We start from the raw sequence: 26,937 nt of genomic DNA, 5'->3' as shown, positions 1-26,937 counted from the left end.
CTTCCGGTCACACTGAGTCCTCCTAGTGCACACTCCTCTGTCCTGTCTTTCACAGAGTAAGAATTCAATGAATGTTTACAAAATTAAACCATGAAAATCATTGGTCTACACACACACACACACACACACACACACACACACGGGCCTAAAAGTAATGGACACATTTCAGGTACTCGCTCAAATGATACAGACTGATACTGCCAGCCATGCTGAGATCGTGCACTGCCCAGCTTCTAGGGGTACAGAGATGAAGAGTAAGTTCTCATCAAGGACCTGGCTTTGGAACTGGGTTTTGAGTAATTCCAGGCAACTGGAAGAGGAAGGCCCCTCGACGCTCTAGACAGCAGGAACGGAAGAAGCAAAGATGTAGAATTCTAGGCATGTGTGGTTCACCCCCAGCCTGGCATGGTGACCCAATGTGTGGATGGGGCAGGGCCCACTCACGTTGGTCATCCCACTGACAGAAGAGGTAATGATCTTCACAGTGTCCATGGTGACTTTGTGGACCATCCTCTCCTCCAAGTCCCTCTGATAAAAGTTCTCCCGGCGATTTGTCTGGAAGAAAGAACCAAGGGATTCCCACTTGTGGACTGGCAGGGGCTTGCTGTGGTCTCGGGTATGGCCTCGGGTATGGCCTCCTCACTCCCCAGGGGTTCCATGCCCAGACACTGAGCCTACAGAATGCTCAGAGCTGGGACCCCACACATTGTCACCTGCAGGTTCACTGTGTATCTATGAACTCATGTCGTGAACGGATACGCAGGTTTCAACACAGGTATGCTGAGTGGCATTCTCCCCTCTGCACTGTGGAAACCATTTCCAAGTCCAGCTGCTCTATGGTCTGCATATTAGGGCCACTCACCAGTTTGTAGGTGGATAAGGTCAGTTGCACAGACACGTACTTCAGGCCCCAGCCTTTGATTCTCTCCTGGTAGCCAGAGAGAGCCAACTGCCCAATGATGCGGAGAATAGCCATCCTCACCTGAGGGGACAGGACCGTGGACGTGCTGGGGGTTGGGGTGGGCTCCAGGGCACCCAATACTGTGACATAGAGAGCTAGGAATTGGGGGTGCTCTGGGCTAGAAGGGGCCTCAGGGGCTGATTACTGCCCACTCTGCGCACCTCCCCCTGCCTCATCCGGGGTCCTGCTCTGCAGCATGCCCACCTAGGAGCCTCATTGAGCCTTGGAGAGACACAAAGCTCCCTCCCTCCCTTCCAACCTAGGCTGCTCCATTCTAGCAGCCCTTGCTGTGGGGAGCCCATCTGTTATCCTGGATTCCCTGGGGCTTTCTCCATTGATGAGAATCACTATGTGCAGGAGATGCAGAATGAGCCTCTTCTCTCTTCCCTCCACAGCCTCCAGGTACTGAAGACAGCTCTGCCTAAATCTCTAGCCCCCATTCTCCTCCATTCCCTCTCTGATATTCCTCAAAACTGCTGTGCAGACCCTCACTACGCTGGACCTCCCTTCCCCAGCCTGTGGCCAGAACCAAGCTCCTCTCCAAGGTGGATGTGGCTGCCATGGAGCCTGGGACTGTGGTTTTCAGCCTTTTGAGGGCGGGTAGAGGAGTACCCCTTAGTTGCTTTTTTCACATGTGATAAAGACCTTAACAAAACCCTTGGCAGCCGAATGACTCTAGCTGCAGCTGGATTTACTCGGCCTCTGCTGGGTCCAAGGTGGCGCCTGAGACACACCACTCGAAAACTCTAGATCCATGGAGAGAATGAGGTCTCGAGAGTGGAACCTCAGCTTTCACTGGCCTCGCCATCCTGCAGCCCCAGCCGAGACCCGATGGAAAGCAGGGTTTTCCACCAAAAGCCTCCTCTGCCTCCCAGAGTCCAGACTTCCCTTTGCCTCCCTGGCAGGGTCCCCTGAGTGCCCCCCATTTCCAGGTCTTTGCCCTGTTACCTTGGACCGGGTATCAGAGATGGTGTTCTTGACCACCCGGATAGCCAGGTAGATGGCCCTGATACTCATCCTGGGCTCTGAAGGAGGAAAACTGGGTGGGCTGGAGGGCTGCGGCTCAGAGAGATGTCAGGTGGCTCGCCCCATATCAGGGCCTCGCGTTCTGGCTCCTCCCACATTCCCCAAGCTCAGGGGCACTTTCTTAGGAGCCTCCCTGGCCATGCTCTCCCTGGCCATCTCCCTCCCCTCTGTTGTTTCCATGCCTCGTTCCCTTGGCCACTGCTTTGCGTGTATCTCATTTGAACCCAGGTGAACTCGCCTTGAGGGCAAGATCTCTGCCTATGAGCTCTTTAGTGCCCTGCAGCTGGGAACAGAGCACTGAGCACGAACTGGGCATGCAGTGGGCACACAGAGGTTGCAAATCACCACCGTGAAGAGCATGGGTCCTGACACCAGGCCTTGCCTGGGTTCAAATCCTGGCTCCACCGCATCCCAGCTGTGGGACCTAGAATGAATTATGTAGCCCCTCTGTGCCTCAGTTTCCTCGCCTGTAAAGGGTTGATAATGACAGTGCCTCTCTCACAGAGTTAACACAGTGCCTGACACACTGTAAGTGCTGGGCAAGTGTTTGCTAGTTGTACAACTGATGACAGCACACTCAACTAAAGGAGGAAGCTTAAGAGGGGCAAGAAAGAGCCATGAGAAGGTTCTGGAGAGGGCTGGTGTGGATGGAGGTAGAGTTAGACATTCAGGATGATACTGTGTTCAAGGCTAGGTGTTACTAAGTCAACCCCAGAGTAGGAAAAAGGAAATGAGAGCAGGTAGAAGGTGGCAGTCAGGCACTAAGTGAGCATGAGACAATTGAGAGTTTTCATCTTGAAGATGCAAACTGTTTCTGATTATAAAAATAGTATATGGCTGCATAGTATTCCATGGTGTATATGCGCCACATTTTCTTTATCCAGTCTAAGCTGGAAACCACCATCTTCAGCAAACTAGCACAGGAACAGAAAACCAAACACCTCATGTTCTCACTCATAAGTGGGAGTTGAACAGTGAGAATACATGGACACAGGGAGGGGAACATCACACACCAGGGCCTGCCAGAGGGTTGGGGGAAAGGGGAGGGAGAGCCTTAGGACAAATATTTAATGCATGCAGGGCTTAAAACCTAGATGGTGGGTTGATGGGTGCAGAAAACCACCATGGCACATGTATACCTATGTAACAAATCTGCATGTTCAGCATAGGTATCCCAGAACTTAGAGTAAAATTAAAAAGAAAAAAAAGATCTAATTTCCCTGAATGAAAGAAAAAAATAGTATGTATTCATTGAAAAACTAAAATAAAAAATAACCACTTTTTAATAGATTGTATCCTTCCAGACCTGTATATGCATAAATGAACATAGATTTCTTCCACATCACTAAGGTCATGCTATCAGTACTGCCCCGCGTTGTATTGTTACATTTAATATAAAGAGGGCAGCTCTTCCACAAAAAAGTGGACTGACTACACACTTTTTAATAGCTGCATAATATTCCATTATTCCACAAACTCCCTACGGAAAATCATTTAGGCTGTTTCTCATGCTTTGCTTTTAATACAGTGTTTTAATGAGCACCTTTGTCCAATACTTTTGGGCAATTATTTCCTTTGGACAATTGACAAAAAGTTGGATTGCTGAGTGCAAATTTTGGTCCCTGTCCAACTGAGCACCCAAAATCATGTATTGATTTACATCTCTGTCAGTGAAGTATCACAGGTGGTTTCTTGTCACCCTAGACCCTAGACTAAGCATCTAGTGATAAGCAAAGTATAACCCACAGCCTGTTCCTGTAAATAAAGTTTACAAAACCAGCCATGCTCAGGAGTCCACAGCTGTTTTTGGTCTGCAGTGGTGGAGCTGAGTAATTGTCAAAGACACTATATGGACTGCAAAGCCAAAAATATTTTTACTATCTGGCCTTTTACAGAAAAATGACCAGGTGAACTCTAGCCATTATCATCTCTATTCATCGAACAGGTAAAAAAGGATTTCATTGTTGCTTAAATGTGCATTTCTTTAAGAGAAAGGTTTAATGGCAGCACAAGGCCCTTTATATACAGTTGCCCAATTTGTGCACTGAACAAAGCTACCCAACTTTAGGGCTGAGCAGGAGCTGCCCATGCTCTTCTAACCATTATGTACCTGTAGGGCTGCGTGCTGCCAACAGGGGCCTTCTTCAAATTCACACAAAGGCACAGTGTGAGCTAGTGCCTTGGTTAGGGACAGGGGTTCTCTTTAAATATCAGGGCTAGGTTTAGAGTTTGGACTTAGGAATTAGAATCAGATGTGTAGACTATGGTTGAGTATTGAGTCCACGGGGCTTCAGACTTATGCCTATGTGGTGTAGTTTGGCCTCATATCCAGCCTCTGATTGAGCTTTGGAGGTTAGCAGGAGGATTCAGGTTAACAATTCGGACTCAGAGGGTTGGGCGTGGGGAGGGTAAGCCACAGTGCTGATTAGGTTAAAGCTTAGAAAATGCAAAGCAGCCAAGAACCTTGGCTTTCTTGGCCCACCCAGTAGTGTCTAGGAAGTGGTAATGCCCGGACATGAATGAAACTTGCCTCCCTTGTTCTCCACCCCGCCTGCCCCGACCCGCCCCGGCCCGCCCCGGCCCGCCCCGGCCCGCCCCGGCCCGCCCCGGCCCGCCCCGGCCCGCCCTGGCCCGCCCTGCCTTGCTCACCATCTGCGCTCACTATAGCCCTAATCAGATTCAGAGTCCCCACGCGGACGGCCTCCTTGTTTGTCTCCATCTGGCTGAAGAAGAACTTCATCAGCTCCTTGGGGTAGGAGCGAGCTGCAGGGTGGAAGGACAGCTTTAGTCATGCTCACCGGGTCCAGAGCAGGCCCAGCAAGGCAGTCCCAGTCCCAGCGCTCAGAGGGGCCAGGACTCCTAGAGGCCCCCTGCAGGCCTCGGGGTAGGCAGGGAGCACCCTGCCGAAGAGCCTCACCGAGGGCTACGAAGCAGTGGACCATCTCCATCAGGTTCTGGCTGCTGTACTGATGCTGGGCCGGGGCCTTGTTGCACACCTGGGGAGGGACGTGCAGTGAGGCTGGAGGAGATCTCAGGGACACAGGTGCAGGGGCAGCCCAGCTGACCATACCTGGGGCTGAATGGGCACCACAGCCTCACACCCCATCAGGAAGCACACGAATGAGTTGTGGGCCAGGCCACCTCCCGCCGCCAGCTTCCTGCTGATCCACCCAGAGAATGCCCTTGTCCAGCTGAGCTTGCCAGCCTCACCTGGACGTGCAGTTCTGTGAAAATGGTGTGTAGCTGCATTTGGGGGACGGGAGTGTTGGTGATGACTGACACTTCCAGGATCTGCCTCAAGACCTGCAGTGGATAGGCAAATGGTGGCAGGTGACCTTCTACCAACTCAAGGTCAAACTCTCGACCCTTGCTACTCAGGGGCCCACTGACCCACTGATCATCAGCATTCCCTGGGAGCTGATTAGAAATGCAGACTCTCAGGCCCTACCCCAGTCCTGCTGAATCCAAGCCTGCATTTCACCCAGCCCCCAGGTTGTTCCTAACCACAGCAAGGCTTGGGAAGTGCTGTGCTAGGCCGCTGAGTGTGGCATTCAAGGCCTCCTTCACCTAAAAGTGAATCCCATTCTTTAGCCAGAATGATCTACAAATGGCTCCTAAATCAGTCACATCCCTTTCCACTCCTTGCTTTAAGAGCTGAGACCCACTGAGTGATCCCTTTACATGGGCACCAGCTCCAGCCACAGCTCCACTCGGAACACTGCAATGGCTCCATCTCACACATCTCACCCCTTTACCAAGGCTGCCTTGAGTTGACTGGTGTCCTTCCAAAATTCAGGCTCGCCCAGAATCTGAGAATGTGACCTTATTTGGAAATAGGGTCTTTGTGATGGAATTAGTTCAGGATCTCGAGGTGAGATCATCCTGGATTTCAGGTAGGTGTCCTTGTAAGAAGAGGACACAGAGGGACACACAGGGAAAGGCCACGCAATGAGGAAGGGAGAGATTGGAGTGATGCCGCCACTGTCACAGAACACGTGGGGCCACCAGAAGCTGGAAGAGGCAAGAGAGTTTGCTTCCTTAGAGCCTTTAGAAGGAGCACAGTCCTGCCGACACCCTGAGTTTGGACTCCTGACCTCCAGGACATACAGAGAATACATCTCTGTTGTTTCAAGCTACCCATGTGTGGTTCTTTGTTACAGCAACCCTAACAAACTAATGCAAAGGCCACAGCCTCACTGCAGCCTCCGAGGGACCAGCACTTGGTCCCTTCCACCCGGAAGGGCAGTGTTCATTTCCCACGAGTCCCACGGGTGCCAGGCTCCACGCCCCTCCCTTGCAGGGCACAGATGTCAGGTTGCTGACACAGTGTCAAAATATCTGACATCCCCCGGCTCCCACTCATCCCCCTTAAACACTTGGGAGCCCCCAATTCCCTAAGCCTCCTGCCCAGAGCCGTGGCTGCCTGGCCGCTCGCCTGCGTGATGAAGAGCGCCTCCAGGCCACCCTGGTACTCCGCCAGCAGCAGGGGGATGTAGTCGTAGACCTGCTCCCGCAGGTCATCGTTGGGCAGAAGGAGGCCGAGCATGGGTTTCAGGGACTTGATCACCCCCAGCTTCACCTGCCACCAGAAACCAGCGCTGGGACCCATTGTCTCACCACCCTCCAGCAAGGCCAGTGACCTCAGCCCCAGCCACAGAATCCAACGGCACAGGACAGAAGGGGCCTCAGAAGCAGAGCAAGGTCTTTCCTGCACAGGCGGCCGGGTTTGAGTCCCTCCCACTTAGCAGCCACATGACCTTGAGCAGGTACTTAACCTCTCTGTGCCTGAGTTTCCTCATTTGCCAACTAGTCCTATATCACAGAGTGGGTGTGAAAATAGCTCCCATGGGTAAGACGCTGGGAGAGTGCCCAGCATGTAACAAGTGCTCTCAGGATTATCACCAACCTTCATCAAGGCTGGGCTCGTGAATGAGGCTCCTAGGTCCCAGCCGTTCAGCATCCATGAGTTCCCCGGCTCTGCCATGAGTCAGGTCACTGCCCTCTAGGGTCCTGGGAGTAAGTCTGGACCCGATGGTCTCTCAGCACCTCCCGGCCCCACAGGCTGGGGAGCTGTGGCCTGGGGACCACCAGGCCCTCCTAAGAGGGGTGCATCTCACCTCGGGGTTGTGGTGCCTCAGCCACACTGTCACAAAGTAGCGATACATGGGGAACACCTTCAGGGCAAACTGCTTCTCGGTCATCACGGGGTACACGCTCTCCTCCAGGTGCTTCAGATAAAACTGCACCGTCTCACAGAAGGTCTCCATGGCTACCAACAGCAACAGGGGAAAGCACTTGGCGCTAGAGGGGCTGGAAGCAGAACCAAGCCTTCCCAGCCCAGCTTCCCCGGAGGAAGTGCTCATGCCTTGCCATAGTGAGCAGGCTGCACCCTGCCCTTCCAGCCCCCCACAGCACCTTCATTTTTACTCTGCGTGCCTGTGTGTGCGAGAACTGAGCACCCAGGGGTGTCTGGGTCCCTCTCCTTCAAGGACAGAGAAGGGGTCAAGGGCGAGGCCTGGAGTATGACCCTTCCCACATCCTGGGGATTCCAGGTCAGAGGGCAGTGAACAGTGAACACATGTGGCCCTCTTTTTCTCAGGCACTAGGGCTTTCTATAAGCCCACAAGAACATTAAGTAATCAAAATCTGGGGCAAGGTGATCAGATTGAAATAGCATCTAAGATCAGCCCCCGTCAAGCTCCACATGGAGCCGTTTTCCCCGGTCTCCCTCTCCTGTGAATGCTCATTGCTGTTCTGTGGTCTCACGAAGTGCTTAACTACAAAGCAAGCTAAATGGAGTCACAGTAGCAGCTTCTTCCCTCTAAGCCGGGATCTTCTAAAAGGCCCCCACCGTGTCTCAGCCTCTTGTGCCCCAGGCAGCCAATCAGAGGCCACATGAAGTAAAAGATTAAGCAAACTTCTTTGGAGAACAAATGAACAGTGCACCTCTTTTTCAACAACCCCTCCATCTGCTCCTTACCCAGCAGTCTCCCTCTGGCGCCCTGATCGAGCCAGACCTACAGGCCCAAGTGGGACACTCACCACCGCAGATCGCCTGGCGTATCTTGGCTTCATTGGCAAGTCTCAGCATGGTGAATATGGTAGCCAGGGTGATGCCCATGTATGGCATGAACTCAAACACTGTGAGGTTGTGAGGGATGATTACAGGGAGTTGGGGCTGGGGGTGAGCAGGGAGAAGGCAAAGAGGACAACTCTGCTGCCCTCCACCTCCAACCCCTGAGAGTCCAGAGCTGGCTTAGCCCTCTGCCTCGCTGGGGCCCAGGAAATAGTCCGGGAGTCAGAAAAGCATTAAAAAGTGAGCTAGAAGGCCAGGCATGGTGGCTCATGCCTGTAATCCCAGCACTTTGGGAGGCCGAGGTGGGCGGATCACGAGGTCAGGAGATCGAGACTATCCTGGCTAACACGGTGAAACCCCGTCTCCACTAAAAACACAAAAAATTAGCCGGGCGTGGTGGCAGGCGCCTGTAGTCCCAGCTACTCAGGAGGCTGAGGCAAGAGAATGGCGTGAACCCAGGAGGCGGAGCTTGCAGTGAGCCGAGATTGCGCCACTGCACAGCCTGGGTGACAGAGCGAGACTCCGTCTCAAAAAGTGAGCTAGTAGCAGGTGACACAGGAAGAAAGCCAGGCAAAAGAGGAGGAAAGGGAAGAAGAGAGAGGACCAGGAGAAGGAAGAGGAGGTCCGAGAGAGGGAGGGAAGAGAGGAGAGAAGAGCCCCAGGGAAGAGGGGGCAGGAAGCAGAAAGAAGCAGCTCCCAGAGTGAGTCCGTCCTCCCGGACACAGGCCAGCCTCCTTCAGGGGTCCCACAAATGTTCTTGGGCGAACACAGAAGCAGGGAGACAGCAGGTGAGAGCAAGGAACTGAGAGAAGGCACAAGGCCAGCAGAGAAAAAGAGCAGACGGAGGAAGGAAGGGAACCGTAACAGGCCACCCTGCGACAGGAGGCAGGCCCCTCCGCTCCACCCACCCTGAGTGCACCCCCATCTTCAGACTTCATAATAATCCCCCTCACTGCTGTCCCTTGTCCTCTTTCCAGGCCTGCCTTCTCTTCCTCCCCTCCCACTCCATCCAGGCCTTTATCCCCAGCAAGCCGTGAAGCTCTTCCACCTCCCGCCTTCCCCAGCCTTGTCTCACAGGACCCCTTGGCAGGATGGGCATCACGGGGGCCTCCACCCCTTGAGATTGTTCTCCGTGTGCCAGGCCTCACATTCCACGCTGTCTCTTACGACTCCTCCTGAGCCTTGCCAATGCCAGGACCCCTCCGGGCTGGGTCCTCTCTCTACTTTCACTTCCGGGTATCAATGGCTTTGAACATCACCTACACTCTGAGGTCACCAAGAACCAAAGCCAAGCCCAGACCTGCCCTCTGAACTCCGCACCACAAATCAACTGCCCCCTCCACCTCTCCCCGGGGGCTCCCACAGGCAACACGAGCTCCACACACAGCACGAAGTTCTTCACTTGAGCTCCCAACTCTCAGTGCTTCTAGCTCAGGAAAGGAGGCCAACACACTCCCAGTGGCTTGCTGCCTCTGCCCCTTCCCCCGTCCTCAGCAGGTCCCATCTTAGAGCCCCTTCCCACCTGTCACCCCTCACCTCATGCTTCCCAACCCAGCCACCATCACAAGTACCCACCTCCTAGTTCCTCTCCATCGAGGCAACAGTCAGAAAGGGCTTCCCACAACCTGCATTCACCAGGCGACCCTGCAGCTTAACGTCCTTCGATAGCTTCCTAGTGCCCCAGGTGACGTCCCCAAGGCCCTGCCTGACTCTCCCCCTCATCTCTCTCTCACTCCTTAACGCCAGCCACAGCCACTTCTCAACTCTTCAGAGAATCCAAGCTCTTCTCTGCCCCAGAGCCTCTGCAATGTTCTTTCTGTGTGGAATGTTCTCCCCATCCCATGCTTCACAGACATGCTTCCTCTCTGCCTTCAGGTCTTAGCTGAAATATCGCTACCTCAACAAGGGCTGCAGAGATGGGGTCCCCTCCCTTAGCCAGATCTCGAATGCCCATTTGGCTGCTCTCTTCATACCCGTCACCTCCTGTTACAAACATCTATTTCCTTGTTTGCCTGTTGGTCCTTTCTGAGCACAGGAGCCATGTGTGTCTTATTTATTGTAGTGGCCAGGTACCTGCCACAAGGCCTGCGTGGAGTGGGAGCTCAGTGCATGCTTTTGGGATGAAAGGAAGCGAGGGAGGATGGAGAAGGAAGGAAGGAAGGAAGGAAGGAAGGAAGGGGGGGAGGGGAGGGGAGGGGAGGGGAAGTGGAGGGGAGGGGAGGGGAGGGGAGGGGAAGGGGAGGGGAGGGGAGGGAGGAAGGAAGGAAGGAGAAAAAGAAAAGGGGAGGGAGGGGAAAGAGTAAGTAAGGCAGGCAATTAAAAAGGAAAGGAAGGAGGAAGGAAGGAAATTGAAAAAGAAAGAGATGGAAAGACAGAACAATGCAGGTGGAGGGGAGACAGAGAGAGGGGAAGAAGGATGAGAGGCAGAAACACACAGAAAGGGAGGGAAGGAAGGAAGAAAGGAAGAAAGGAGAGAAGAAAAGAGGCGAGGAAAGAAGAGTGGGAGGGAGGAAGGGATGGAGGAAGGGAGGGATGAAGGAAGGAAGGAAGGAGAAAAAGAAAGAGGGAAGGGAAGGAGTAAGTAAGGCAGGCAATAAGAAAGGAAAGGAAGGAAGGAAGGAGGGAGAGAAGAAGGAAGGAAGGAAAGAAGGAAGGGAAGGAGGGAGGGAGGAAGGAGAGAAGAAAAGAGGGGAGGAAAGGAGGGTGGGAGGGAGGAAGGGATGGAGGAAGGGAGGAAGGAAGGGAGGGATGAAGGAAGGAAGGAGAAAAGAAAGAGGGAAGGGAAGGAGTAAGTAAGGCAGGCATATAAAAGGAAAAGAAGCAAGGAAGGAGGGAACGAGGAAGGAAGGGAGGGAGGGAGGAAGGAAGGAGAGAAGAAAAGAGGGGAGGAAGGAAGGGTGGGACGGAGGAAGGGAGGAAAGGAGGGAGGAAGGAAGGAAAGAAGGAAGGAAGGAAGGAAGAAAAGAAGGAGAAAAAGGGGGAGGGAGGGGAAGGAGTAAGGCAGGCAATAAAAAAGGAAAGGAAAGAGGAAGGAAGGAAGGAAATTTAAAAAGAAAGAGAGATGAAAAGACAGAACAATGCAGGCGGAGGGGAGACAGGAGAGGGGGGAAGAAGGATGAGAGACAGAACACACAGAATCTTAACAGCTAAGAGACAAAAGGACTGCAGAGACAAAACGAATAAATTTTAGAGGGAAAAAGAGGGAAATGAAAGGGAAGGGGAAAAGGTAAACATAGGAACAGATGGGAGGGGCAGAGAGAGGCGGAGACCAGGAGGGCACACTGGGCCAGGCTGAGGGCCCTCAAGCCCCTACCATTGCCGTTGGCCAGCTTGGCCAGTGTGATGATGACAAATTCATCAGTGAGGTTGAGGGGCTTGAGGTGGTGCTGCAGCTCGTACATGACCAAGCTGAAGTGGTTTCGGGACAGAGCCACCAGTGTGTCGCTGGCCACCTCTGCCTTCATATAGCCCTCCATCTGCAGGCGACGGGAGAGGGATATATGGCACCACCACCAGCCGGGCCTCCAGGAAAACCCTCCTACCCCAGGCTCTCTCCATCCCTCCTGGCTCCCTTGGGCTCAGCCTTACCCCTGCTCTGAGAGGTAACTGCACAGGGCTGTGGGCATCCTGGGCCAGGCCCCCAGTGGCCCAGCTCCTGGGCTGGCAGAGAGAAGGCACCCATGGAGCTTGGGGTCCTACCTCTGGGATCTCCCTCATCTCCTTGGAGGCAATGGCCACCAGCCTCTGCACGCACTGCTCCTCCAGCTCCCCCTCCTGCTGGATGATCTCCTGGAGGATGTTATAAATGTTGACCTTGCGCTGGGTGGAAATCTAGGAAACAAGTATGGTGGGTGGAATGGACCTCACCCTGCCCCCGGCACAAGTCCACCTCTCTCTCCCACCATCCTCCTTCCCTACACCCAAACCACCAGCCTCCAAACACACAAATCTTAGATCCCCATTCCTCCATTTCTAAATCCTCCTGCTTCCCTTCTCCTGCCCTTCTCATCTCACGGGCCCTGTCAATATGACTTGCGTATCTGTATTCCTGCCCCTGATTTCAGTAAATATCTGGCAAGGCACGTGTTAAGTGATCAACACACAAGGTTCTCTATGCATGGGGCATTGGCCATCTTGAAAGCCCAAAGAAGGCAGGCTCACCTTGCCTTTGCCCTATTGAGGGAGTCTGTGGGCCCAGGAAAATTGCCTCTTACTCTCTTCCAATTCCTGCATGATAGCGCTTATCACCACTGAAAATGACCTGGTTTAGGATGGGATTGGGCAGATAGATTGCACATCCCAGATCACACCTGGAGGGTCGTATTTGAGAATACTTTTAATCAGGCATGACAAGTCACTCTTTTTTGTTTGTTTGTTTGTTTTTGAGATGGAGTCTTGCTCTGTCGCCCAGGCTGGAGTGCAGTGGCATGATCTCGCCTCACTGCAAGCTCTGCCTCCCGGGATCATGCCATTCTCCTGCCTCAGCCTCCTGAGTAGCTGGGACTACAGGTGCCCGTCACCATGCCTGGTTAATTTTTTTGTATTTTTTTTTTTTAGTAGAGAGGGGGTTTCACCGTGTTAGCCAAGATAGTCTTGATCTCCTGACCTCGTGATCTGCCGGCCTTGGCCTCCCAAAATGCTGGATTACCGTGCTCAGCTGACAAGCCACTCTTAAGGAATGAGGGTTACTTTCTAGGTGGGGCCACTGCCTGCAAAGCCCTCAGGAAAAAATGTCCTTCTACCTCTGGTGGTAGGGAGGTCACTCACAACAGTCCAGAATCCTTAGCAAATTTGGGGACCTTAAGAAGAGAGGAATTCACCCAAATGTGTAAGTTCTACTGGTGAAATCCAGTACAGGGAGTCTTGGTCTTGGTTTCCTACTTTTGGGATAGCAAATAATAGGGATTTGTAAAACTCCAATCAGAAATCCCTATGACAGCTCCCAGAAATTAATGATGTGGCCTTAGTAGCTGCTCAGTACTGTGTGGCTCAAGACCAGTGTTTCTCAATCTTTATTATTATTATTATTACTCCCAAGGAAATTTAGACTTTTTTCCTAATCACACCCCAAAGAGACTTTAATGCCATATATATATATATATATATATATGTATAGACATATATATGTGTGTGTGTGTGTGTGTGTTATACATATCCATGCTTTATACATGAAAAAGTAAAATTTTCTTTGTCCCCCAAGAACTAGTTTAACTTAATTGGGGGGCAATATCACCCCATTGAGAATGCAAGCTCTAGATTTTCACAGTAAACTCAAGGAGGCCAATATGCTTAATTAACACTCTTACTGCATCCTATACAAATAGCCAGGCAAATTATAAGAAGATCAGCCTCTTTTGTGATCAAGAATAATCTTCGGAGAATATTTATAGTCACAAGAGAAAAACTGTCAAAGACTTGGAAATAACAAAAGCGATCACTGAGTGGCCTTCCAGAGCAGAGCTTGGTTCTGTCTGGCAGATGCTGTGGAATTACTGGATTCTGTAGAGTGTGCATCTGTGACTGCCAAGGCTACTTTATATCTCTGTAGGGGAAAAAGTTAAATCCTAGAAAACTGATAACAATGCACATGTTTCCTCCATAGCAATGAAAATGATTCCTGTTCATGGCAATGCAAATGGATTTTGTCTGGTAAAGCACAGGTAAAATTCTCATTTGAACAGCTTTTAACATCTTACTGGTTCCCGAACTAGTTAAGGAGTAAATAAAATCTTTGATGCATGTTAATTTTGAAAATGTGCCTATTTGTTTATTGTCTGTTTATTGCCACTGATGACTGATTAAGACCTGTGTGTTAATCATGGTTTCTTATTTTCTCCATTTCCTGATGCTTTGACACCTGGGTCCTTGCTGACCCTAGAGAGACTACTCCTCCCAGAGCTAGCTAATTCCTAGAGATAGTAAACAAGTTGTCCATCAGCATGCTTTTTAAATACAAAACAACTGTTACAGATTGAATCATGTACCCTAAAAATTCCTATGTTGAAGCCCTAACCCCCAGTGGGATAGTATTTGGAGATGAGCCCTTCAAAAGGTAATTAGGGTTAAATGAGGTCACAAGGGTGGGACCCTAATCTCATGGGATTGGTGCCCTTATAAAAGAAGCAGAAGACACAAGAGTGCTTTCTCCAACTCTGTGCATGCACAAGAGAGCCACATGAGGACACAGTGAGAGGGCAGTCACACAAGAAAGCCAGCAAGGAAGCGAGGCTTTACAGAAACCAAATTTGCTGGCACCTTGTATTAGTCTGTTCTCGCATTGCTAATGTAAGCATACCTGAGACTGGGTAATTCATAAAGAAAAAGAGGTTTAATGGACTCACAGTTCCACGTGGCTGGGAGGCCTCACAATCATGGTAGGAGACAAAGGGGGAACACAGTCACATTTTACATGGCAGCAGGTAAGAGAGAATGAGAGCCAAGAGAAAGGGGAAACCCCTTATAAAACCATCAGATCTCGGGAGACTTATTCACTACTATGAGAACGGTATGAGGGAAACCACCCCACGATTCAAGTATCTCCCAATGGTTCCCTCCCACAACATGTGGAAATTATGGGAGCCATAATTCAAGGTGAGATTTGGGTGGGGACACAGCCAAACCATATCACACCTCAATCAGAGACTTCCAGCTTCCAGAATTGTGAGAAAATAAATTTTTGTTTTCTAAGCCACCCAGACTACAGTACTCCATTAGGGCATCCTGAACAAAGTATTCCAACCAACACAGAGCCCCTCTCCCAATCACCTCCTTTATTGGGCTCTCACACTCTGGGCCACTATCCACTTGCCCTAATCCCACAGGGCAGGTATCAAACAGCCGGGGACAGCTACTTTGCCCCATGGTCCACTGAGAATATTCAAACTAGCTAATTCTAAGCCTTCTTACCCTACCTCACCAGTTTCTTTCCACAGAAACCACAATAAAGCCTGTTGCTTATAATTTCCCCTGACTCCCTCTGCCTCCTCACAGACCCTAGTGCTTCCCCTGTGTGACCCTGCATGGCGTGGTGGGCCCCCTCTCTTGGGAATGTAACAAACTGTCTCTTCTCCTTTTTTTTTTGAGACAAAGTCTTGCTTTGTCACCCAGGCTAGAGGTGCAAAATGGCTCACTGCAGCCTTGACTCAAACAATGCTGGGCTCATACAATGCTCCCATCTCAGCCTACCAAGTAGCTGGGACTACAGACAGGTGCCACCATGCCCGATTAATTTATTTTTTTAGAGATGTGGTCTTGCTATGTTACCCAGGCTGGTCTTGAACTCCTGGCATGAGCCACCATACCCAGCCAATAAACTGTCCTTTCAAGAGCAAGTGTCTCCTGAGCTGTTGGTCTCACCATAGCTGAATAAAAACAAAGCCTACATTTTTTTTTTTTTTTGAGATGGAGTCTTGCTCTGTCACCCAGGCTGGAGTGCAGTGGCACGATCTCAGCTCACTGCAACCTCCACCCTCCTGGGTTCAAGCGATTCTTTTGCCTCAGCCTCCCGAGTAGCTGGGATTACAGGCGTGCACCACCACACCTGGTTAATTTTTGTATTTTTAGCAGAGATGGGGTTTCACCATATTGGTCAGGCTGGTCTCGAACTCCTGACCTCATGATCCGCCCACCTTGGCTCCCAAAGTGCTCTGAAAGTGGCACGAGCCACTGCGCCTGGCCTACATTTTTTAAAAGCCCGTATTAGTCTGTTCTTGCATTGCTATAAAGGAATACCTGAGGCTGGATAATTTATAAAGAAAAGTGGTTTATTTTGGTTCATGGTTCTGCAGACCATACAGCAAGCATGCTGCTGGCCTCTGCTTCTGGTGAGGCCTACCCATGGTGGAAGGCAAAAGGGGAGCCAGTGCATTATGTGGTGAGGGAGAAAGCGAGACAGAGAAGGAGCCAGGCTCCTTTAAACAGCCAGCTCTCACGTGAACTCATTACCACAGGGAGGGCACCAAGACATTCATGAGGGATCTTCTCCCATGACCCAAACACCTCCCTCCAGGTCCCACCTCCAACTCTGAGGTCACATTTCAATGTCTTCTTTGAGGCACGTTATAGTTAAACTGTCAAAAGTCAAAGACAAAGATAATTCTAAAAAGAGCAAGAGAAAAGCATAAAGTGACATCAAAGCTGACTAGCAGCACATTTCTCCACAGAAACCTCACAGGCCAGGAGAGAATGGGATGATATCTTCAAAGTGCTGAAAGACAAAGTTAGGTGAGAATACTATACCCAGCAAAGCTATCTTTAAGAAATGTAAGGGAAGTAAAGTCATTCCAAGGCAAGCAAAAACTGAGGAAATTTATCACCATTAGACTGATCCTACAAGAAATATCTAATAGAGTTGTACATCTGGAAGTGAAATAATGATATCTATCATCAGGAAAACACACAAAAGTATACAATCTCACTGTCTCATCTAGAGTAGATGACAAAGATAAATGATACATGCAAATGAGAAACAGAAAAGAATCAAACATTATTACTGCAGAAAACCACCAAACCATAAAAATAAGTAAGAGAGAAAGAAACAAAGGTTAACAAAACAATCAGAAAATAGTTAACGAAATGATAGGAGTAAGTCCTGATATACAAATAACAATCTTGAATGTAAATGGTTTAAATGCCCCCAATTAAAGGATATAGAATGACTGAATTGATTAAAACAACAACAACAACAAAAAACAAGGTCCAACTATATGCTTCCTATACAAAACTCTTCACCTGTAAAGGTCCATATAGTTTGAAAGTAAAAGGAAGGAAAATGGTATTCCATGCAAATGAAAGCCAAAAGCACATAGGAGTGGCTATGCTTCTATGGCTTCTATCAGACAAAATAGCTTTTAAGTCAAAAAACATAAAAAGAGACAAAGATGGTAAGTATATAATGATAAAAGGGTCAATTCAGCAAGAGGATATGACAATTTTAAATACATATGCACCCAACACCAGTGTACCCAGATATATAAAGCAAATATTATTAGAGCTAAAGAGAGAGACTACAATATTTTGGAACTTCAACACCCCACTTCCAGTATTAAACAAATTATCTAGACAGAAACTCAAAAAAGAAACATCACACTTAAACTGCACTAAAGACCAAATGGACCTAACAGACACTTTTACAGAAGATTTCATTTAACAGCTGCAGAATACACATTCTTCTCAATAGCACATGGAACATTCTCCAGAATGGACTGTATGTTAGGTCACAAAATAAAATCTCAACAAAATTTTTAAAATGAAATCATATCAAGCTTCTTCTTAGACCACAATAGAATAAAACTAGAAATCAATAACAAGAGGAACTTTGGAAACTGTAGAAATACATAAAAATTAAACATATTCCTGGGCCAGGCATGGTGGCTCATGCCTGTAATCCCAACACTTTGGGAGGCCGAGGCTGGCAGATCACGAGGTCAGCAGATCGAGACCATCCTGGCTAACATGGTGAAACCCTGTCTCTACTAAAAATACAAAAAAATTAGCCAGGCATGGTGGTAGGCACCTGTAGTCCCAGCTACTCGGAAGGCTGAGGCAGGAGAATGGTGTGAATCCGGGAGGCGGAGCTTGCAGTGAGCCGAGATTGTACCACTGCACTCCAGCCGGGGTGACAGAGCAAGACTCCGTCTCTTAAAAAAAAAAAAAAAAAAGATGTTCCTGAATAACCAATGAATAAATTAAGAAGGAAACTTCACATTTTCTTGAAACTAATGAAAATTAAAATACAACATACCAAAACCTATGGGATGCAGCAAAAACACTACTAAGATGGAAGAGTATAGCAATAAATTCCAATATCAAAAAAGTAGAAAGATTTCAATTAAACAACCTAACAATACACAGCAAGGAACTAGAAAAATAAGAACAAATCAAGTCCAAAACTAGCAGAAGTAAAGAAATAAAATCAGGGATTTCCAGTTCCAAAATGGTGGCATAGAAACAAGCTGGCTTCACTCCCCAGTCTCCACTCCAATGCCTCACCACCTACACACACACACACAGTAAACCAAAAACAAATGTACAGCAACAAGATTATCATCAGCAATTTCTAAAACTCAAAATGGAGAATGAGGCAGTTCCTGGGGCCACAGAGAAGGGAAAAAACTCTGAGCAAACTGTAAGAGAATGAGACTTCTATATCCATGATGCTCCTCCTCCCAATTTGCCCAGCATGAAGCCCATGAAAAATTTCCCTGACTTATAGTTTCTATACTGGAAAAAGTTAGATAAAGATCAAAGTGGACAACCAGTTTCCTGAAAATCTTGGCTTTCCTAGCAGGAGACCTGTCCCTGTCTCAACCTATGAGAAGCATCAGGAATGCCTGAGAGGAGAAATACCCCTGAGGACAGTCAAAGACAAAGAGAGGAGGTGGGACTATCATCAGCATCCCTTGAAACTCTGCTCTGTAACTCAGCCAAAGGAGATATCAAGTAAGACTGGCTGTTCAGCAGCACCATGCTGTATGAGGTTCATTCCACAGGTTCCCTTGGCATGAACCCCTAGCCAGCCTTCCAACACTACTGAGATAACCTCCTTAGGACCTGCCTCATTTTGGGACAGGTGGCATTCTGATTGTTTATGGGAACCAAAGGAAGCCTGGGCTTATGAAGCCATCTGGTGCCATAATGGAGGCAATGACCCGGCAGGGAAAGAAAAAAAAGTCAACAGGTAAATTACAGAGAATCTCTAAACAAACATATCCAATTAAAATCAGAACAAGCCAGATAGAGAAGACAAATAAATAAATAATCCTTCAATTCAAAGACACAGACATACATCCACAAGAAATAATAGCAAACAGGGAATCATAATCTTCCAAAATGGACAAAGCAAAAAACCATGACTGACCCTAATGAGATGGTCATATGTGAACTCTCTGACCAAGAATTCAAAATAGCAGTTTTAAAAAAATTCAGTGATCTCCCATGTCATACCAAAAAAAAATCAGTTCAGAAATTTATCAGGGAAATGTTAACAAGGAGATTGAAATAATTTAAAAAACTCAAACAAAAGTCTGAAAACTGAGAAATAAATGTGCTAAATTGAAAACATCATTAAAGACTGTCAATAGTAGAATGAATCAAGCAGCAGTAAGAATCAGTGAGCTCAAAGACAGGCTATTTGAAAATATACAGTCAGAGGAGAAACAATTTAAAAAATATAAAAGAATGAAGATTACTTACAAGATATAGAAAAGTACCTCAAATGATCAAATTCAAGAATGATTGGTGTTCCAGAGGGAGTTGAACAAGAGGTAGAAAGTTTATTCAAAGCAATAATAATGAAAAACTGCCCAAAACCTGAGAAAGAGGTTAATATTCAGGTATAGGAACCTCAGAGAACAACAAAAAGATTCAGCCCAAATAAGATTACTCCAAGGCGTATTATAATCAAACTCTCAAAGAGTTTGACAGGACAAAAAGAGGATTCTAAAAGCAGCAAGAGAAAAGAAGCAGATAACATATAAAGGAGTTCCAATTCATCTACAACAGACTTCCCAATGGAAACCATACAGGCCAAGAGGGAGTAAGATGACGTTTTCAAAGTATTAAAGTAAAAAACTCTGCCATCCAAAAATCTGCATCCAGCAAAGCTATCCTTAAAATATAAGGGAGAAATACAGTATTTCTAAGAGGAACAAAATCTGAGAGAATTTACCACCACCAGAAATGCCAGGAGTTTTTCATTCTGAAAGAAGAAAACACTAAAAAAAGAAAACACTAAAAAAAAAAGATAATGTTTGAAGGCACAAAACTCACTGGGAAAATTAAGTACATGGACAAACTCAGAATACTCTAATACCATAATCATAGGTAATCCACTCATAACTCTAGAAATGTATTGAAAGCTATTGAAAACAATATAATTGTTTCAACAGAAACAATAATTGAAAATAATAATGGCAGTAGTAAGTCCTTACTTATCAATAATAACACTGAATGTAAATGAACCTGTAGCAACTTGCGAAGAGATAAAGAGAGGCAATATAAAAGATGTAAATTGAGTTGATATAAAGCCAAATGTGGAGGGGATGGAGTTATTAAATGCAGGCTTTTAAATTTTTTCTTTGTTCTTATTTTTGCTTTGCGATCTAAGATAAATTGCCATCTCTTTAAAATAACTTGTTATATGTATAAGATATTTTTAATAATCCTTGTGATAACCATAATGCAAAATCCTATAATATATTCACTAAAAATAAAAATCAACTATTTAAAACATACTACCAGAAAAACAATCCCTGAACCACAAAGAAAAACAGTATGAAAGAAACTAAAAAAAGCAAGAATATACCCAACCCAAAATTTGAAGAAGGACAAGAGATCAGTGCAGAAATAAACAAAATCAAGAGTAATAAAACAATACAGAGGAACAAAAGAAAAGTTGGGTTTTCGAAAAAATAAACAAAATTGATAAACATTTAGCTAGAGTAAAAAAAAAAAAAAGAGTGAACACCCAAATAAATAAAATCAGAAATGAAAGGAGACATAACTGAGACTGGCAGAAATACAAATAACTGGCTGGCCACATTGGCTCATATCTGTAATCCCGGCACTTTGGGAGGCCGAAGTGGGCAGATCACTTGAGGTCAGGAGTTTGAGACCAGCCTGGCCAACATGGCAAAATCCCGTCTCTACCAAAAATACAAAAATTAGCCGGGCATGGTAGTGCGTGCCTGTAATCCCAGCTACTTGGGAGGCTGAGGCAGGAGAATTGCTTGAACCCGGGAGGCAGAGGTTGCAGTGAGCCAAGATTGTGCCACTTCACTTCAGCCTGGGCAACAACTTGAGACTCTGTCACCAAAATAAATAAATAAATAAATAAATACAAAGAATTATTAGAGTTATTAGAGTTATGAACAACTACATGCCAACAAATTTGAAAACCTATAGGAAACAGATAAATTCCTGGACACATACAGCCTACCAAGATTGAAAAATGAAGAAATAGAAAACTCCGATGAACCAATATTGAATAATGAGATTGACAGTAATAAAAAGTTTCTCATCAAAGAAAAGCCCAGGACTGGATGGATTCGCTTCTGAATTCTACCAAACATTAAATAAAAGCAAATACCAATTCTACTCAAACTATTCAAAAAAATATTGATAAGGAAGGAATACTTCCAAACTCATACTACAAGGCCAGCGTTACCCTGATACAAAAACCAGACAAGAACACAACAAAAAAAGAAAACTACAGGCCAATATCTGTGATGAACATAGATGCAGAAATCCTCAACAAAATATTAGCAAACTGAATTCAACAACACAATAAAAAGATCATTCACCATGATCAAGTGGGATTCATCCCAAGGATGTAAGGATAGTCCAATACATGCAAATCAATAAATGTCATACATCACATTAACAGAACCAAGAAAAATAATCATATGATCATTTCAATATATGCTAAAAAAGTATTTGATAAATTCAACAGCCCTTTATGATTTTTTAAAAAACTCAATAAGCTGGGTATAGAAAGAGCATACCTCATGATAATAAAAGCCATATACGACAAACCCACAGCTAACATTGTACCAGATGGAAGAAATCGAAAGCCTTTCTTCTAAAATCTGGAACAAGACAAGAATGCCCACTTTTACCACTGCTCTTCAACATAATACTGGAAGTCCTGGCCAGAGCAATTAGGCAAGAGAAAGAAACAAAGGGCATACAAAATAGAAAGGAAGAAGTCAAATTATCCTTGTTCACAGACGACACAATCTCATACTAGAAAAATACAAAGACTCCATCCAAAAACTTTTAGAACTGATAAATAAATTTAGTTAAGTTGCAGATTACAAAATTGACATACAAAAATCAGTAACATTAGTATATGCCAAATGGCAAACAACAGAACACTTCACCCAATTGAAAAAGAAATCAAGAAATCCATTTCATTTACAATAGCTACAAAAATATAAAATACCTAGGAATGAATTTAACCAAAGAAGTGAAAGATTTATGCAAGGGAAACTATAAAACACTGATGAAAAAAATTGAAGAAGACACCAAAAAATGGAAAGCTATTTCATGCCCACTGATAGAAAAATTAATATTATCAAAATGACAATACTACCAGAAGCAATTTAGAGATTCATTGAAATCTCTATCAAAATACCAATTACATTCTTTACAGAGAATTTTTACATGGAACCATAAAAGACTCCAAACAGACAAACCAATCCTGAGCAAAAAGAGTAAAGCTGGAGGCATCATACTACCTGACTTCAAAATATACTTTAAAGCCATAGTAACCAAAATAGCATGGTACTGGCATAAAAACATGCACATAGACCAATGGAACAGAATAGAGAGCCCAGATGTCAATCCATGCATTTACAGTCAACTCATTTTTGACAAAGGTGCTAAGCACATATAATGGTGAAAGGACAGTCTCTTAAATAAATGGTGCTGGGAAAACTGGATAACCATATGCAGAAGAATGAAACTAAACCCCTATCTCTCACCATATGCAAAAATCAAATCAAAATGGATTAAAGCCTTAAATCCAAGACCTGAAACTATGAAACTACTAGAAAATAATCATTGGGGAAATGCTCCAGGAAACTGGTTTGCGCAAAGATTTTTTGTGTAAGACCCCAAAAGCACAGGCAACAAAAGCAAAAATAGACAAATGGGATTATGTCAAGCAAAAAACTTCTGCACAGCAAAGGAAACAATGAACAAAGTGAAGAGACAACCCACAGAATAGGAGAATATCTCTCCATCCTACAAGGGATTAATAACCAGAATATACAAGGAGCTCAAACAACTCAATAGCAAACAAAAAACAAAAAACAAAACAAAAAAAATCCAATTTAAAAATGGGCAAAAGATCTGAACAGACATTTCTCAAAAGAAGGCATACAAGTGGCCAACAGGGATATAAAAAATGCTCAACCTCACTAATCATCAGAGAAATGCAAATCAAATCACAATGAGATATTATCTCACTCCAGTTAAAAAGGCTTTTATCCAAAATATAAAAAATAACAGATGCTAGCAAGGATGTGGAGAAAGGGGAAACCTCACACATTGTTGGTAAGACTATAAATTAGTACAGCCATTATGGAAAATTGCATGGAGGTTTCTCAAAAAAGTAAAACTAGAATTACCATATGATCCAGCAATTCTACTACTGGGTGTGTATCCAAAAGAAAGGAAGTCAATATATCGAAGAGATATCTGTGTTTTCATGTTTATTGCAATACTATTCACAATAGCCAAGATATGGAATCAATCTAAGTACCCATCAGTGGATGAAGGGATAAAGAAAATGTGGTATATATAGACAGTGGAATATTATTCAACCATAAACAAGAATGAAACCCTGTCATTTACAGTAACATGAATAAAACTGGAGGACATTATGTCAAGTGAAATGAGTCAGGCACAGATAGATAAATACCACATGTTCTCACTCATATATGGGAACTATAAAAATGGTGAGCTCATAGAAGTCAAGAGTAGAGTTTTGGTATTAGGGTATGGGAAAGGTAGGGGCAGGGGAGGATAGGGAGAAGTTGATTAAAAGATACAAAATTACAGCTGCAGAGAAGGAATAAGTTCTTGTGTTCTATAGCACTGTAGGTTATGAATATAGTTAACAATGATTGATTGTATATTTTCAAAAAACTAGAAGAAACAGTTTTGAATGCTTGCAACACAAAGAAATCATAAATGTTTGCAGTGATGGATATACTAATTCCCCTGATTTGGTCATTACACATTGCGTACATGTTTTGAAATATCACTTTGTATTCTATAAATATGTACAATTGTTATGTGTCAACTAAAAATAAAAGGGAGAAAATGCAAATGCAAATCGAAATCCAACAAAAATAATAAAGCTTTTTATAAATAAGCTCCTCTGCTCATAGCACCCCTTTGCTACCTACTCCAAGACAAAAGGGTAGTCTAAAATCCAACAGTTCTCAAAGTATGCTCTCCAGATCAGCCTTGGCATCATCTGGGAACTTGTTAGAAATGCTGATTCTCAGGCTCCACCCCAGACTTACTGAATCAGAAACTCTGGGGGTGGTGCCCAGCAAGGTTTGGATCAGCTGTGGTCCAAACCCTTGTCTAGTCCAAAACCTTGTGTGGTACCAGGTGATGCAAACCTTGTCTGTACAAGCCCACCAGGTCCCCTGGTTGCACTTTGTATCACTCCCTCCAACATCCTCTACCCTAGCCCCTTAACCCAGCTAAGCACCTCCCCACTAGCCAGACATCCCTGCACACTGTGTCTGGTGTATCTTTACTCTCCCATGCCCACCGGCTCAACATCTTTGCAACTCAGCTCATGTGCTCTAGGACAATGGCTCCCAAACCCACTGTGTCAGAATACAAAGGAACTTTTAAAAATTATGACCATCCCAGGTCCCAATTGGTCCTCAGGGAGTAAGCACCTCACAGTCTTGCCCATCTCTGTATCCCAGTACCACACATCACATCTCTGATAGTCAGTAACTATGTGCTGGGTGGTGGATGGATGCACACACAGCTAAAGGTGGCTGAGCCCAGTGGGTAAGGTGGCCTTACCTCTGGCACCTGCAGGCAGCGGATGAGAGTGTTTATCACCACAGAAGGCTCAGTGGTGGCCTTCTCTGTGATTATCACCGAGGCCAGGGTCTTCCGCATGTCAAGGCCTGCCCCTGTCATGTCCGTATTTGCTGACTTGTTGTCAATGATGTCCAGGAGGTTCACAACTTGTTGAAAGGTACCTATGAAAACAAAGGCCACCCAGGTGCAGTGTGGAAATGACCATAACAGGAGGTGCCCTTGTGTCCCTGGCCTTGCCTCCACCTACGCAGCTCCAGCTTCACTTGTGGTATGATGTCCACTGTGCAGATGGAGAAAGGGAGATCTAGGCTGGGGCTGCAGTCAAAGAATTAGTGTCTGAGATGGGGCAGGAAAGCAGAAACGTGAATGACATTCTTACCACTGTCATGTAATTCAAGAGGCCCCAGGTCGTCTCTTTCCTCTGACACCTCCTCACTTGAGTCTACTGCTGCTTCTGTAATGGCTTCCGTCATCTCTTCCTCAAGCTCTTTTGAGATCAACAGAATTTGTAAAATACGGGGTGTGACACACACCTTATGATGACCCCAACGACCCACACCCTTCAATAAAGCCATCCCCTTGAGGGTGTGTGGGCGGAACCTGTGACTTCCTTCTAACCAACAGAATATGGCAAAGGTGATGGGTGACCCTCTCTCGAGCGGATTATATCACATGGCAAAGATAGTGGGATGTCATTCCCATGATCACACTATGCTGCATGAGATTCCCTCTTATAAGACTGAAAAGAAACGTTCTACTGGCCTTGAAAAGTAAACAGCCATGATGCAAACTGCCTGTGGTGAGGGCCACATAGCAAGGAACTGAGGGCCTCAGTCCTACAACCATAAGAAACTGAATTCTCCAATAAGCACATGAGCTTGGAAGAGGAAGCTGAACTCCAGAAAAGACTGCAGCCTCTGAGACCCCGAACAAAGGACCAAGGAAAGCCATGCCCAGACTCCCGGCCCATGGAACCGTGAGATAATCAATGGATGTTCTTTTAAGCCACTGAGTTTATGATAATTTGTTACACAGCAATAGATAATATCCTTAGTTTAATAGAGCCTTCTCTCCCTCTCTTCTAGACACTGATAATTAATGGCTAATGAGAAATCCATATCAGCATCTCTCATAACTCCTTTAAGGGGTTCTCTCATATCCACAGCTTCTTAAAAACTGAGAAACACCAACACAGATGTCAAGATGGTGGAATAAAGGCTCTCAGATCCTTTCTCCTCCTGTCCCAAGTTCCTTGATCCTCAAAGATCCATCCCATGGCCCTTTACTATCCCATACTCTCTTTTCCTTTAAAGGATTTTAAAGAGCTACTCTGGGACCTAAATACTGACCTTTCCTTAGGGTCTTCTTCTGGATTAAACAGCTATTAACCACAAGAAAAGGCTCTGCTCTTTGCCCAATACACATCAATGGAAATGCAAATGGCAGAATTGGTTATCAAAGTGAGACAGTTGGGCTCTTCAGTCATATTTCTTACAGGAATGGGTCTCCTGGCAGGGTGGGAGGGTTTCACTAGAACTATCACCGTTAGATCCCAGACCCTTGGAACTTTGAGATCCAACTGCCTCCCTGAGTCTCATCAACCCAGGTCTTTGAAGAGTGCACAGGGCTCTGGGGTGAAAACTCCACATCATGTTGTCATTCAACATTTCTGTTATTCACATGTGTGTGCTGAAGTACAGGGGCCTGTTTGGGAAAGGGAGATGGTAGAAGTGGGGATAGCTTACAACCAAGTCCCAGGGGAACACAGTCATGTGACCCTGGGTGGGGAGGTGTGGTCAGGACAGTTGGAGAGGAGAGGAGGGGCAGACTAAGAAAGAGGTCCTGGGGAGAGCACTCCTCCTTCCCAGGGACTGGATGACTTGCAGGATAAGAAAGTGGATTTCCACTAGCACAATACTTACAAGATAAAGAACATCAAAGACAGGAAGGATAGGAGGCACCCTGATTTCCTAAACCAAAAGTGGAGCCCAAAGGATTTCCCTGTCATTTGTAGCTAGGAGAGATGATCCAGATCATAGGTAGAACAATGAAATATTGGCCTTTGGGAAACCTTTCTATGCACTGCAAGACAACAGGAACAAAACTTAGAGACATCTAGGGCCAAGGTTGCTTATGTGGAATTTCCACTCCAAGTTTGCCCATCCAGCCAAATGGGAGTTCCTCAGCCTGCGCGTGGACACCTCTAATACAAGGGAGCTCATTACTCTCAGGACCAGCCTCTTTCTACTTCATGGAATTCAGATGGTTAGAAAATGAGCTTTCTTATCACGCCCAA

The 26,937-nt window shown here is 46.1% G+C and overlaps 1 protein-coding gene across 1 annotated transcript in view; it reads right to left on the bottom strand.

The window, feature by feature from the left end:
* MROH2A (maestro heat like repeat family member 2A) overlaps positions 1 to 26,173 on the bottom strand; it is a 59,002-nt gene extending 32,829 nt beyond the window's left edge. Inside the window, 14 exon segments of the mRNA XM_054479036.1 lie at positions 445 to 555; positions 863 to 982; positions 1,910 to 1,986; positions 4,637 to 4,750; positions 4,905 to 4,983; positions 5,198 to 5,290; positions 6,423 to 6,566; positions 7,105 to 7,256; positions 8,030 to 8,128; positions 11,377 to 11,539; positions 11,763 to 11,894; positions 24,621 to 24,802; positions 25,021 to 25,128; positions 25,991 to 26,173. Of these exon segments, the coding sequence (XP_054335011.1) occupies positions 445 to 555; positions 863 to 982; positions 1,910 to 1,986; positions 4,637 to 4,750; positions 4,905 to 4,983; positions 5,198 to 5,290; positions 6,423 to 6,566; positions 7,105 to 7,256; positions 8,030 to 8,128; positions 11,377 to 11,539; positions 11,763 to 11,894; positions 24,621 to 24,802; positions 25,021 to 25,128; positions 25,991 to 26,066 (1,650 nt within the window). The 5' untranslated portion in view covers positions 26,067 to 26,173.
* Between the last annotated feature and the right edge of the window lie 764 nt (positions 26,174 to 26,937).

This window comes from Pongo pygmaeus, chromosome 11, assembly GCF_028885625.2.
Source record: "Pongo pygmaeus isolate AG05252 chromosome 11, NHGRI_mPonPyg2-v2.0_pri, whole genome shotgun sequence".
Classification (NCBI taxonomy): domain Eukaryota; kingdom Metazoa; phylum Chordata; class Mammalia; order Primates; family Hominidae; genus Pongo; species Pongo pygmaeus.
Note: the sequence above shows the minus strand (reverse complement) of the source record. Positions and strands in the feature narration are given on the sequence as shown.